Source organism: Chrysemys picta, chromosome 1, assembly GCF_011386835.1.
Source record: "Chrysemys picta bellii isolate R12L10 chromosome 1, ASM1138683v2, whole genome shotgun sequence".
NCBI lineage: Eukaryota > Metazoa > Chordata > Testudines > Emydidae > Chrysemys > Chrysemys picta.
Genome location: NC_088791.1, coordinates 123192440 through 123206685, shown reverse-complemented (window position 1 = coordinate 123206685; position 14246 = coordinate 123192440). Strand labels below are relative to the sequence as shown.

General features: G+C 43.7%; 1 protein-coding gene across 3 annotated transcripts in view; it reads right to left on the bottom strand.

The window, feature by feature from the left end:
• Nucleotides 1-11488, bottom strand: part of BMAL2 (basic helix-loop-helix ARNT like 2) — a 69553-nt gene extending 58065 nt beyond the window's left edge. Inside the window, exon 1 of one of the 3 annotated variants that reach the window (XR_010593026.1) lies at nt 11316-11485. Coding sequence is in view for 2 of the 3 variants with exons in the window: in XM_065569182.1 (XP_065425254.1) it covers nt 11316-11364 (49 nt within the window). In the remaining variant the exon portion in view is untranslated. Of the gene's footprint in view, nt 1-11315 lie in introns of all 3 variants that reach the window. The other 2 variants (XM_065569182.1, XM_005296668.5) reach the window with 2 other exon arrangements.
• Nucleotides 11489-14246: the final 2758 nt, after the last annotated feature.

Here is a 14246-nt window from a genome sequence, read left to right as displayed (position 1 = left end):
AACGGAGCCATCCGCTACGGCAACCGGGACAAGCGCTGCAGGAAATGTGGCTACGCAAACGAGACCCTGCCCCACCTCCTGTGTGCATGCAAACAGCACTCCGGAGCCTGGCGGCACCGCCACAACACCATCCAAAACCAGATGGTGAAAGCCATCCCGCCGTCCCTGGGGAAGATCACCCTCAACTCCGCCATCCCCGGGACAGACAGCAGACTGCAACCCGACATTGTCATGACAGACACAGAAAAGAAGAAGGTCCTCATCGTAGACGTCGCGGTGCCTTTTGAAAACCGGTCACTGGCCCTCCACGAGGCCCGAGCACGGAAGGCGTCAAAGTACACCCTGCTGGCCGAGACCCTGAGAGCCCAGGGCTAAGAGGTCCAGATACATGCCCTGATCATGGGAGCCCTGGGCTCGTGGGACCCCCACAACGAGCCGGTTCTGAGCGTGTGCGGAGTTGGTCTACACTACGCCAGGCTCATGAGACAGCTCATGGTGTCCAACACCATCAGGTGGTCCAGAGACATTTATACGGAACGCATCACAGGACACCGCCAATACCACACTGAGTAACTGAGACCGCCGACCAGGGAAATAACCCACTTCCTTCCCTGACGGACCAACGGACGCACCCCACCCTTGTACTTATCCGCTACACCGATACTGACTTGGACTCCTTATTCATTCTATGGGTGGCGTACCCGAGCCCACTTACCCACGGACACTTTAAAAACTCTTGCACCCCAATCAGGGTCTATGCCGGTTACGGGATATGTATGTATCTCTTCACCCTTGCAACCAATACCAGTAATCCCTCATAACCCAAGCCTTACCCCAGATGTACAGTACCTTCACTCTTAACTTGTGTATATTTAATTTTAAACATTCACTTTAATAAAAAATTTTAAATCTGTTCTTATCAAAGTGTCTCACAATCTTTATGTATTTATCCTCACTAAACCCCCATGAGTAGCAAAAGCACTCTTACAGATAGAGAACTGAAGTATAGAGAGATTAAGTGACTTGTCTAAGGTCCCACAGGAAGTCTGTGACAGAGCAGGGAATTGAACCTGGGTCTCCAGTTCCAGCCTACCACTCTAATCACCAGCCCATCCTTCTTCTCTACAGAAAGCAGTACTTTACAGGGGGGAAAAGGTACGTTCAAAAGGACACCAATTACAGGATTTCAACTAAAAAAAGTTGTTTATCCCTTCCAAAAATGCTTAATTAATGCTTACATTTAAATATTTATATGTATAACCAAATCTCAGCATTTTAAAAAAAATACTAATTTTAAACATCTGTCTCAAGGTCTTAAGTTCAATATAAGTTATAATATTTTAAATAAATTGAAACAACAAATACCAACCTGAATAATCATATGATACCTACCAAGAAAACAAGCTTCAACAAGTTTTTAAAAGTCTGAGTATGAAATAAGTCAGAAATGACTGTAATAAGAGACTGGACAATTCTTTACCAATGAAATGGCCCAATCTTGTAAAACCGTATGAGTCCCATTGACTTCAGGGTTTTCATATTGTGGCCCTGGACATGCACAGAATGCAGTCACACAGAGATAAGCAACAACTCATATATAGACCTAAACACCCACAAACAGAAAATAATCACAATTGGTTTAAATTTTCCAAAACAACAAATGATCATGAGTGCCCAACTTGAGTCTCAATTCAAGGTGCCCAATTTGCCCTTTTAAGGCCACCCAAAACTTAAAGCACTCCAAATCAATGGTTGATTTAGATAAACAGTTGTCTTAAGTCTTCAAAAGTATTAGGCACATGCATATAGGATCACAAGTTAGACTATTCAAATAATTGTGTGCCATTTGATCGTTTAAAATTTGTTTCTTTTTAATAAAAATTAGTTTTCTAAAATTATTTTAATGAATCATTACTACTAAGATACATGCAAGAATGAGGAAATTACATCTGTTCAACCTATATATGCATTACAGAAACTCCTCACTTAACATTGTAGTTAGGTTCCTGAAAAATGCAACTTTAAGCAAAACGATGTTAAGTGAATCCAATTTCCCCATAAGAATTAATGTAAATGGGGGGGGGGGGGGGGGATTTAGGTTCCAGGGAAAAGGGCAAATATAGTGCCCATCTATGAAAAGGGAAATAAAAACAACCCAGGAAACTACAGACCAGTTAATTTAACTTCTGTGCCAGGGAAGATAATGGAGCAAGTAATTAAGGAAATCATCTGCAAACACTTGGAAGGTGGTAAGGTGATAGGGAACAGCCAGCATGGATTTGTAAAGAACAAATCATGTCAAACCAATCTGATAGCTTTCTTCGATAGGATAACGAGTCTTGTGGATAAGGGAGTGTGACGTTGTGCAGTCTATATGGTCTTATAAAAACTTGATAATAAGTCAATATAATGTAACTGAGCTGGTTTTAGAGAAAATACGGTAATAAGTGAATGTAACGTAACTGGGATATGCTTCATGCAAAAGGTCTCTTGTAAGGTATCATTACAAAGCTTATAATCTACTGAGTATGATCATCTGATTTGTATAAATGTACCACTCTTGTAGCTAAAACTAGAAATATAAAATGTAACTCTGAGGGCCTATTGTAATTGTGTAAAGTGTGGACCATTAATGATGGTTTGGAATCTTGATGACTCCCATTGTCTGCAGATGGCTGTGTTTACCTGTGAGTCTTCCTGTATGTGTGTGTGCTGGCAAATGAGTAATGAAGTCTTGCAGTGACATGTGATCATGTCACCTGAACTGGAATCCATCTTTAACCTGGTGCTTTTCCAGTGAGGGGGGGTGGAAACCCAGAGAGACAAAGAGTTCCCGCCTTATGCAAAAGATATATAAAGGGGGGAAGAGAAGAGAGGGGGAGAGAAGCCATCATGAAGAATCCCCTAGCTACCACCTGAGCTGCAACAAGAGCTGTACCAGGGGAAAGAATTGTGCCCAGGCCTGGAAGGTGTCCAGTCTGAGAAAAACTTACTGAAACATCTCTGAGGGTGAGATTATCTGTATTTAGTTTGATTAGGCATAGATTTGCGCATTTTATTTTATTTTGCTTGGTGACTTACTTTGTTCTGTCTGTTACTACTTTGAACCACTTAGATCCTACTGTCTGTATTTAATAAAATCACTTTTTATTTAGTAATTTACTCAGAGTATGTATTAATACCTGGGGGAGCAAACAACTGTGCATATCTCTCTATCAGTGTTATAGAGGGCGAACAATTTATGAGTTTGCCCTGCATAAGCTTTATACAGGGTAAAACGGATTTATCTGGGTTTAGACCCCATTGGGAGTTGGGCATCTGAGTGCTAAAGACAAGCACGCTACTGCGAGCTGTTTTCAGGTAAACTTGCAGCTTTGGGACAAGTGATTCAGACCCTGGGTCTGTGTCTGGAGCCAGACAGGAGTGTCTGGCTCAGCAAGACAGGGTGCTGGAGTCCTGAGCTGGCAGGGAAAACAGAAGCAGGGGTAGTCTTTGCACATCGGGTGGCAGTTCCCAAGGGGGTTTCTGTGATCCAACCCGTCACAGTGGCGTAGTCGAGCAGGATCTGTGCACAGCTGATTGCTTTGAGATACTGGTAGTGATTTTACGTGAGTTTTAAGTGTGGTGGCTGGAGAACAGACAAAGTGGTTACTGGTTTGTTATTTTCTGTTTGCTTATTTCGGGAAAGGGAAGTAGGGACAGAAAAGGAAGCAAAATAAGTAAGAATGAAGATCAAAAGAAGCTAAAACTACACAAGTTGCAAATTGCCCAGAAAGACTGAACAATGGGCACTGGGAATGTCTCTGTTAACTAAGAAGCCCCTGAGCTGAGTGCATCTCAGTTTCAGTGAACTGCAGATGGGTGTGGCCCAACCTCTGTCTGTGCTGAAGCTGACTGGGGTGTCTAATTTAGCAAGACAGGAGTGGAGGGGTGCCTGTTCTGGCAGGAGGGTGTTCTCTGTGGTATCCCAGCTCATCAAGTGATGGTCTCAAGGGAAGATAAATGGAAATTGATGTACAATTTGCCTGGGGAAAGCCTGACCTGGAAAAAGAAAAGGCTGCCCACCAGCCTGAACTTAAGAGACAAAGCAATTAAGACCCAGAAGCATAACCTGGCTGTAATGGAGTGGAAGAGGTGCACAGAGACATGTATCCTGGAGCTGGAAGTTGGGGTCCTGGTGACTGCTGCGGTGGGAACAAACCCCAAGGACTCTAGCTGGAAGCAAACCCAACCTGAGTGAAAGGGGGGGGATTTTGCTGGCCAGCGAAAGGTCCCTCATAGCTGGAAGCTGTGAGCCTACAGCTGGGTCAGGGTCTCTTTCCCTTTTGGGGGACACAGGAGTGTCTGCCCCATAGGGGAGCCCAAAAACGAATTTTAGGTATACTGCCTCCGCCATGGTCAGTGTCCAAGTCTCTGGCAGTAAGTTCAGGAGGAGGGTGTGACGTTGTGCAGTCTATATGGTCTTATAAAAACTTGATAATAAGTCAATATAATGTAACTGAGCTGGTTTTAGAGAAAATACGGTAATAAGTGAATGTAACGTAACTGGGATATGCTTCATGCAAAAGGTCTCTTGTAAGGTATCATTACAAAGCTTATAATCTACTGAGTATGATCATCTGATTTGTATAAATGTACCACTCTTGTAGCTAAAACTAGAAATATAAAATGTAACTCTGAGGGCCTATTGTAATTGTGTAAAGTGTGGACCATTAATGATGGTTTGGAATCTTGATGACTCCCATTGTCTGCAGATGGCTGTATTTACCTGTGAGTCTTCCTGTATATGTGTGTGCTGGCAAATGAGTAATGAAGTCTTGCAGTGACATGTGATCATGTCACCTGAACTGGAATCCATCTTTAACCTGGTGCTTTTCCAGTGAGGGGGGGTGGAAACCCAGAGAGACAAAGAGTTCCCGCCTTATGCAAAAGATATATAAAGGGGGGAAGAGAAGAGAGGGGGAGAGAAGCCATCATGAAGAATCCCCTAGCTACCACCTGAGCTGCAACAAGAGCTGTACCAGGGGAAAGAATTGTGCCCAGGCCTGGAAGGTGTCCAGTCTGAGAAAAACTTACTGAAACATCTCTGAGGGTGAGATTATCTGTATTTAGTTTGATTAGGCATAGATTTGCGCATTTTATTTTATTTTGCTTGGTGACTTACTTTGTTCTGTCTGTTACTACTTTGAACCACTTAGATCCTACTGTCTGTATTTAATAAAATCACTTTTTATTTAGTAATTTACTCAGAGTATGTATTAATACCTGGGGGAGCAAACAACTGTGCATATCTCTCTATCAGTGTTATAGAGGGCGAACAATTTATGAGTTTGCCCTGCATAAGCTTTATACAGGGTAAAACGGATTTATCTGGGTTTAGACCCCATTGGGAGTTGGGCATCTGAGTGCTAAAGACAAGCACGCTACTGCGAGCTGTTTTCAGGTAAACTTGCAGCTTTGGGACAAGTGATTCAGACCCTGGGTCTGTGTCTGGAGCCAGACAGGAGTGTCTGGCTCAGCAAGACAGGGTGCTGGAGTCCTGAGCTGGCAGGGAAAACAGAAGCAGGGGTAGTCTTTGCACATCGGGTGGCAGTTCCCAAGGGGGTTTCTGTGATCCAACCCGTCACAGGGAGAAGCTGTGGATGTGGTATACCTAGACTTTAGTAAGGTATTTGATACGGTCTTGCATGATATTCTTATCGATAAACTAGGCAAATACAATTTAGATGGGGCTACTATAAGGTGGGTGCATAACTGGCTGGATAACCGTATTTTATTAGCTGTTATTAATGGTTCCCAATCCTGCTGGAAAGGCATAACGAGTGGGGTTCCGCAGGGGTCTGTTTTGGGACCGGCTCTGTTCAATATCTTCATTAACGACTTAGATATTGGCATAGAAAGTACGCTTATTAAGTTTGCGGATGATACCAAACTGGGAGGGATTGCAACTGCTTTGGAGGACAGGGTCATAATTCAAAATGATCTGGACAAATTGGAGAAATGGTCTGAGTTAAACAGGATGAAGTTTAACAAAGACAAATGCAAAGTGCTCTACTTAGGAAGAAAAAAAAATCAGTTTCACACATACAGAATGGGAAGAGACGGTCTAGGAAGGAGTACGGCAGAAAGGGATCTAGGGGTTATAGTGGACCACAAGCTAAATATGAGTCAACAGTGTGATGCTGTTGCAAAAAAAAGCAAACATGATTCTGGGATGTATTAACAGGTGTGTTGTGAGCAAGACACGAGAAGTCATTCTTCCGCTCTACTCTGCTCTGGTTAGGCCTCAGCTGGAGTATTGTGTCCAGTTCTGGGCACCGCATTTCAAGAAAGATGTGGAGAAATTGGAAAGGGTCCAGAGAAGAGCAACAAGAATGATTAAAAGTCTTGAGAACATGACCTATGAAGGAAGGCTGAAAGAATTGCGTTTGTTTAGTTTGGAAAAGAGAAGATTGAGAGGGGACATGATAGCAGTTTTCAGGTATCCAAAAGGGTGTCATAAGGAGGAGGGAGAAAACTTGTTCACCTTAACCTCTAAGGATAAACTGCAGCAAGGGAGGTCTAGGTTGGACATTAGGAAAAAGTTCCTGTCAGGGTGGTTAAACATTGGAATAAAATTGCCTAGGGAAGTTGTGGAATCTCGATCTCTGGAGATATTTAAGAGTAGGTTAGATAAATGTCTATCAGGGATGGTCTAGACAGTATTTGGTCCTGCCATGCAGGCAGGAGACTGGACTCGATGACCTCTCAAGGTCCCTTCCAGTCCTAGAATCTATGAATCTATGAAATATGTTTTTGCCAGACAAAAGGCATTATATACCTTTTAAACAAGCAATTTAATACAGATATAAGTTTTAAACAATTAAAAAAAAACAATTTAATACTACAATCATCATTGCTGAGCATAAAGCAATGGGAGGTGCCCCCGCCATACCCCACACAGACACAGCCCACAGGCACTGCAGACAATGAGGCAGGCAAGGAGGCTGAAGGTGCCATAGGCTAGAAGAAGCACGTTGCGCAGCAGCAGCTGCAGCTTTTCCTACTGTGCAAGCACCAGGGGTGGGGAGTGGAGGGGCTCAACCCTTGGCCCACCCATTCCACCCCTTCTCCCAAGCCGCGACCCTTAGCCCACCTCTTCTTCCCCCCCACCTCCTCCCTCTTTACTCCGCACGCCACATGCTCGCTCCTCCCCCTCCCTCCCCTGCATCCTGAACGGCGCAAACCAGCTGATTACAATGGGCAGGAGGCAGGGGAGGAGCGAGGACACAGCGCACAGGCTCCCCCTTCCCTCCCACCGGCAATCAGCTGGTTTGTGGCGTTCAGGAGGCAGGGAAGGGAGGGGGAGCCTGCATGCCGAGTCCTCGCTCCTCCTCTCTCCCTCCCCTGCCTCCTGAACGCCTCGAACCAGCTGCTTGCCACAGGCGGGAGGCAGGGGAGGGAGGGGTAGCCTGTGCGCCGAGTCCTCACTTCTCCCCCTCCCTCCTGAACACCGCAAACCAGCTGATTGCTGCGGGCAGGAGATGAGGGAAACAGGGGGAAGGCACTGATCCGCGGTGTCCGCCGACAGGCGAGAGGCACTGGGGGGGCATAGGGGAGCTGATGGGGGGATGCCAGCTGTGGGCAAAGCAGGCAGCCAAACAACATTATAGCGGAGCATTGCACAACTTTAAACGAGCAGGTTCTGTAATGGAGCAGGGACGCAAGATCGAAACAACGTTAAGGGAGAGGATGTTAGGTGTGGAGTTACTGTATTACTCCATGCAATGAAACAAAACATTACACAGTATTGTGTGGGGAGCCAAGTTACAGTTGCAGTTACAGTTGCTATGACAGCTATCATTTTGAAGCTCCTAAATTGTGTACACCAAAAAATTTCAGCGACTATGTTCCATTAACAAGGGTGTGTGTGTGTGTGTGTGTGCACGCGCACATTAAATAGCCTTTGTTCAGAGTTTTAAAATTTAACATAAAAAGACATCAGATTAGTCACACTGATATTTAGCATTCAGATCACAACAGAGAACAAAATTTCATTCAAAGTTCTGTCAGTGTTTTAAAGAGCTTCAATAGCAAAAGTAGTAGATGCATACTGACCTAAGTTAATTTTTTCACTTTTTGTACTACAACACACATACACACCACCACCACACATAATGGGGAGCAAGAAACCGAGACTTAGTATTGAACACATCAGAAGCATGACAGTAAATAGATTATAAACACTTAACAGGTTAAACCAAAATCATTGAGATTCTTATTTTCTATTTTTTAGAAACAAAAGTACAGAAAACAAAAACAATTGTCACCCTTTGTTACAGAAATATATTTACATCAATAATTATTAGTACAGTCAATTTTATGTACTTGATATTTCCTCAACAAAAAATTCATAGAGCCATCACTGGCTTGAATAAGCAGTAGTCAAAACCCACAGTGATTTTATCAAGTAAACCAGACATGTATTTAGTAAATAGGTTTGAACTACGTATATGGGTTTGGCCCAGTAGGTGTATATGTATTTAAATATTAATGTAATTAGCCACAGAGAACATTCTATGCCAGTGCTTTAAAATCTTCACTGCCTCCTTAGTCACTTCCAGGTGCAACTCAGGGAAATCTACAAAGTACCACATAGCTTGGATCCAAACTGAGAAAACACCTGTTGATGCACATCCTGTTAGGAGAATTGAAGTTAGCTGTTCTCTTGCGAGTCCTACATTCCAATGACTGTGGGCAAAATCCCGACTCTTCTTTTAGTTAATGGCAAAACTTCCTGGACCTACTGAAATCAACAGAATTTCAACCAGGGAGTTTTCAGTGTATACCTTGGCTCTTGGTTTTCCCCAATGATACTCAAGAGCCCATCTGTTTACTGGGGGTTTTGCATGATGATATAGTCCTACTTCTAGCTCACTGTGGGTTTGTCTCTTAACTAATGTCAATAATCTAATTTTAGTTTTTTCTTAATTCGTACAAGTGCACTAATAATAATAATGTGAAAGGGTAAACTTAAAATTAAGTATTAATTAAGAGTTTGATCTGGACCTATTTCAATTTTTGGAATAAAAATTTTACAGTCTTTCACACGAGTTAAGATATTTATAAGCTAACAATAAAAGTAAGAAACAACGTATATAGTAAGTTTCAGAGTAGCAGCCGTGTTAGTCTGTATCCGCAAAAAGAAGAACAGGAGGACTTGTGGCACCTTAGAGACTAACAAATTTATTAGAGCATAAGCTTTCGTGGACTACAGCCCACTTCTTCGGATGCATATAGAATGGAACATATATTGAGGAGATATATATACACACATACAGAGAGATAACCTAACTGTCTGTACTGAGCTAGCTTGATTATCACTTCAAAAGTTTGTTTTCTCTTAATTAATTGGCCTCTCAGAGGTGGTAAGACAACTCCCACCTGTTTATGCTCTCTGTATGTGTGTATATATATCTCCTCAATATATGTTCCATTCTATATGCATCCGAAGAAGTGGGCTGTAGTCCACGAAAGCTTATGCTCTAATAAATTTGTTAGTCTCTAAGGTGCCACAAGTCCTCCTGTTCTTCTTTTAACGTATATAGTAATTTGTCTACCAGATCTTAAAGAACCAATGTGAACAAGTATCAGCAATCTGACAGTGGAAATTGACAAGAGTAAGAAATATGAATTACTATAAAATATGTGCCCCTATGGTACATTATCCTTCCTATGAGTGCTTCTCCAGGGGGGAGGGGAGGAGAGCTGTGCAAACCCAGCATTGGCAGGGGGGGGGGGGGGGAGAGAAAGAAGAGAGGTTTGGTTTGCTTCTATTTCCTCCTTTTCTTACAAAAGGTATACAGTGTGGATCAAATACATTTCCCACTTTTGAACTGATTTTCATGGAAGCTTAAAGATAAAAAAATAAACTCCACACGCTATAAAAACAAATATCACTGTTTCACACCCATTTAAACAACCAAATGCTGTCTAGCTTCCGTAAACCAGGAGACAAACAGGAAAAAAATACTGACCTATTTTTAGGCGACTAAATGAACACACGAATAAAAACCCAAACACCAAAAGGCTTAGTTTCAGAGTAACAGCCGTGTTAGTCTGTATCCGCAAAAAGAAGAACAGGAGTACTTGTGGCAGTCTCTAAGGTGCCAAAAGGCTTAGTGTAACTAAGCAAACTACAAGTGATAGTCGGAGCAGGAATTCACACTCTCTTCTGTGCCTCCAGCTGGGTACAAAGCATCTATTTCTTTCCTCAGATGGAAATCATGGAAAGAAGCAATATATACATTTTAAAGCAGAAAAAGCCCAAACTGCTGCTAATTTTGAACCTCACTCGGGTCCAGAGGGTTATGGTTGAGAACAAAGAACATCAAACCTAAGCATATTCACACACAAGAGAAACACCACACTTAAGATGATGGATTAAACTAGTATACATCAGAAAGCCGATACCTAACAGACACATTACACACAAACTTTTTAATAAAGCAAAACCATATAGATTTAAAAGTGTATATCAACCACTAAATAAAACAAAAACAGTGCATTACAGACCAGGTAAAAACAGTATTTAGCCCAGTTCATCGAAGTGCAGATATATGTCTACAACAGTGATAATAAACCAGATCAGCATGTGACTATTTAGCATAGGATCTATGTGGGGGTTTACATGATGAATAACAAAACAGGATCCATCCCTGCAGATGCTTCCCCATTTAAGACTTCAATAAGACTACATGGGCAAGTGAGCTGGCTGCATCGTGACTGTGCTCTGGGCCAGAGAGTGGCTATTTGGCCTGCGAAAAAGTATGTCCATGAACATAATCGAAGGGTAATACAATACTACAAATTCAAGAAAAGCGATGTGATATTGGGATAATGTATTGGGAATGTCACACACATGCAGATGGGGCACAACACAGACACCCAGGATAAAAGACACACTGCATATGTGTGTATTTACATACCGCGATACAGAAATACACCCAGGATACAACACAGACACACACACACACAGAAACAAACCCAGGATAACACACACACACACACACAAAATGTACGTATATACAAACACACAAAACCACCCAGGATAACACATACACACAGAGACACACAGTCGGGATACAAAAATACACACGCACACTCGGGAATGCACCTCCCGGGACAGACAGACAGACAGACAGACCACACAAGGACGAGGCGGGAGCTCCCTAGCCCCGCACGGGATACAGGGCAGCCCCTCTCTGTCTGTCTGTCTGTCTGTCGGGGGGGGGGGGGATCCCACGCTCGCTGCGGACAGCCCCAGCCCCCCTCACCTGCCGGCGCCGCTTTCTGCTGCTCCTCCTCGGCCCCCGCCTCGGCCATGGCGAACGCCCCCTGCCCCGCGCCGCAGCGCCCCCGGCCCCAGCGGCATGGAGCGGGCGAGGCGAGCCCGCCCGGCAGACAGTTGGCACAAATCCCACCGTGGACCTGTCCGAGCCCCGGCTCTAAGCGCCGCCCCGTCAGCCGCGCGCTTCTCGCGAGATCTCCGTCAGAGCGGGCGGGGGTGCTGTCGGTGCCGGCTCGTGGGTGGGCTCGGCGCCTCGCAGCGGGGCGGGAAGTTCCAGGCGGGAGCGCGCTGCCCCCCACCCGGCTGCAGACAGTCAATTAGCCTCGTGCCCCTTCTCCCTGCAGCCCCCTTCCCCGGCCCTCGCCCTCTGCCACCGGCTGGCCCGGTGGTCGCAGCCTGTCGCTCCCAAGTCCAGCGCGTGTAGCCAAGTAAACATCCAGGACCACAAAGCCTGAGCCCGCTGGGACATGGCATCAGGGCGCTTGGTTGCCCCGCACTGCCCTTGCGGGCCATGATGACAAGACCACACTGTGCTGCCAACCCCATGCGTTCAAAAATCTTAAGTGAGGCCCCCTGTGCTCCCCGCCAAATAATGACCTGTTAATTCACGGGGGTCTTTTTATTTACCTTCTGGTTTTTTAAGCATATGAGTGGTTTGCTCAAGTCACATGCTCAAGCCTTCCTCCACGAATATGAGGCCCAGAAACTTACTTACAAAAAGAGAAGGGTGAGATTCTCACATATTCACATGACTCCAGGAGCTGGGGCTTTGACCCACACCAAATATTGTGAGACTTGCAATAAAGTCATAAGCACTGGGGAAACTGATACAATCCATCAAGTTTAGGAGAGGAATTTGGCCCCAAAAGACAGATTTCAGAAGTGGCAGAAGCAGAAAATATCTGGGCCTGATTCAGATGCATGCTATTGGGCAGGGCATGGGGACTAGGAGTCAAGTCTGTTGCTGGCTTTGTGACCCTGGGCAAGTCACTATTGTTACTCTGCCTCAGTTTTCCTTATTGTAAAATGGTGATAATGATACTGTGTAAAGTGCTTCAAGGTCTAAGGATGAAGTGCACCTGGATCCTGTGAAGTACTGAGCATCCTTAATGCCCACTAAAATCACTGGGAATTGGGGAAAATCCACAACTTATCTGAATGGACTCAAGCTTTCTTGGCTGTGCAACTTCCTGCACTGAGGTTGCTTGCAATTCTACCTATTATTCACATAACAGGCAACTTACAGGTGTCAGCTCAACTGGTGTCACATGACACGCCTTTCTCAGAAATATGGCTGGAGTCTGAAGATTCATGTTCAAATCACAATACCCCACTCTCTCCTTGTATGGAGTTTTGCACTAAGTACTCATCCCTGTTCATTTTTGTGGTTTCACATCCACAGTCTAGAAAAAGACATGACAACTTTCTTAGTGAAAATCACATTAGAGAAGTCTAATTATTTCCTCCGTCTCTTCATTTCTGTTGGAATTCATGCTGGTCAGCCTTCCAATCACTTTACCTGTGGGGAGTCTGAGACCTTTTCTTCCACTCACAGCAGGGAGGCAGGGAGAGTGAGAGTCTTTTTGCTGCATTAAATGGAAGAGTAGCTGTAAAAGCTCCCTAGGTCACGTGTACCTGGATCTTTCATTGCATAAAACCCTCATAGACTTTGTACTCTGTCAGGAAGTGAGAGCAGGGTTCCCTGGAAAACAGTTGGGTGAAAACTTCTAGTGCTAGACCCTCCTTACAACTTAATCCTTACTTTAAGGCCCGATTCTCCAAACGTTCATATGCATAACTGTATACAGAATTAGACCCTAAGCAGTCAAACCAAGATGTAAGTGATGAAGATGGCCTTGTATGGGCCCCAATCCTAGGATGAATTGTGCACATTATGTCAATAACTGCTGTGTGGATTCATAATGTATTGTACCATATCCAGTAACAAACACATTTCATGTGTAAAAAGAACAGGAGTACTTGTGGCACCTTAGAGACTAACAAATTTATTAGCGCATAAGCTTAAATTTGTTAGTCTCTAAGGTGCCACAAGTACTCCTGTTCTTTTTGCGGATACAGACTAACACGGCTGCTACTCTGAAACATTTCAGGTGTAAAAACTCTGGCTAGTACCATTCAAAATTTGTAAAAGTAACCTTATTTCTCTTATTCATTGTAAAGACTTATCAGTCTTTTACAAATGGTTTTGCTTTATGCAGAATGCCAGCATCAGGTGTTGCTCCAACAGTTAGATTCACATTAACATTACGAAGTTTTCCATAGGAATAATGTCTTTCCACAACTTCAGCCTTATGTGAAAGAATTAATGAGTACAAGACAACTAATATAATAATTATACTTTCATGCAGCTATCATATATCACCAATTCATTCTGTGTTAAATCTGAAACAAAAATATAAGTAATTGCCAATCAATTTATATTGTTATTAGCTAGGTCTTTGCCCTTTAAAAATAAAAATGACAATAATTAATTCCCTTAGACCATTTAAAATCTGCTCTTTTGGACAGATCCTCTCAATTATTCATTATTATTTTTCATTTGTATTGCAGAAGCACACAGATGCACCAACTGAAATTGGGACCCATTGTGCTAGGTGCTGTATATACACATAGTAATTGGAGAAACCATAGAAACGTAGGACTGGAAGGGACCTCAGGAGTCCATGTAATACATCCCCCTGTGCTAAGGCAGTCCTTACTCTGAAAAGTTTACAAGCTAAGTGAACAAGACTAACAAAACATGGAAGAAAGAAAGCAGGGGAAGCTGAGGCCCAGAGAGATTACGTGATTTGTCAAAGGTCATACAAGAAGTCTGGCAAAACCAGGAATTAAACCCAGATAACGCCAGTCTCAGTCCAGTGTCTTAATTACATCACTGTACATCAGCTGCTTGCAA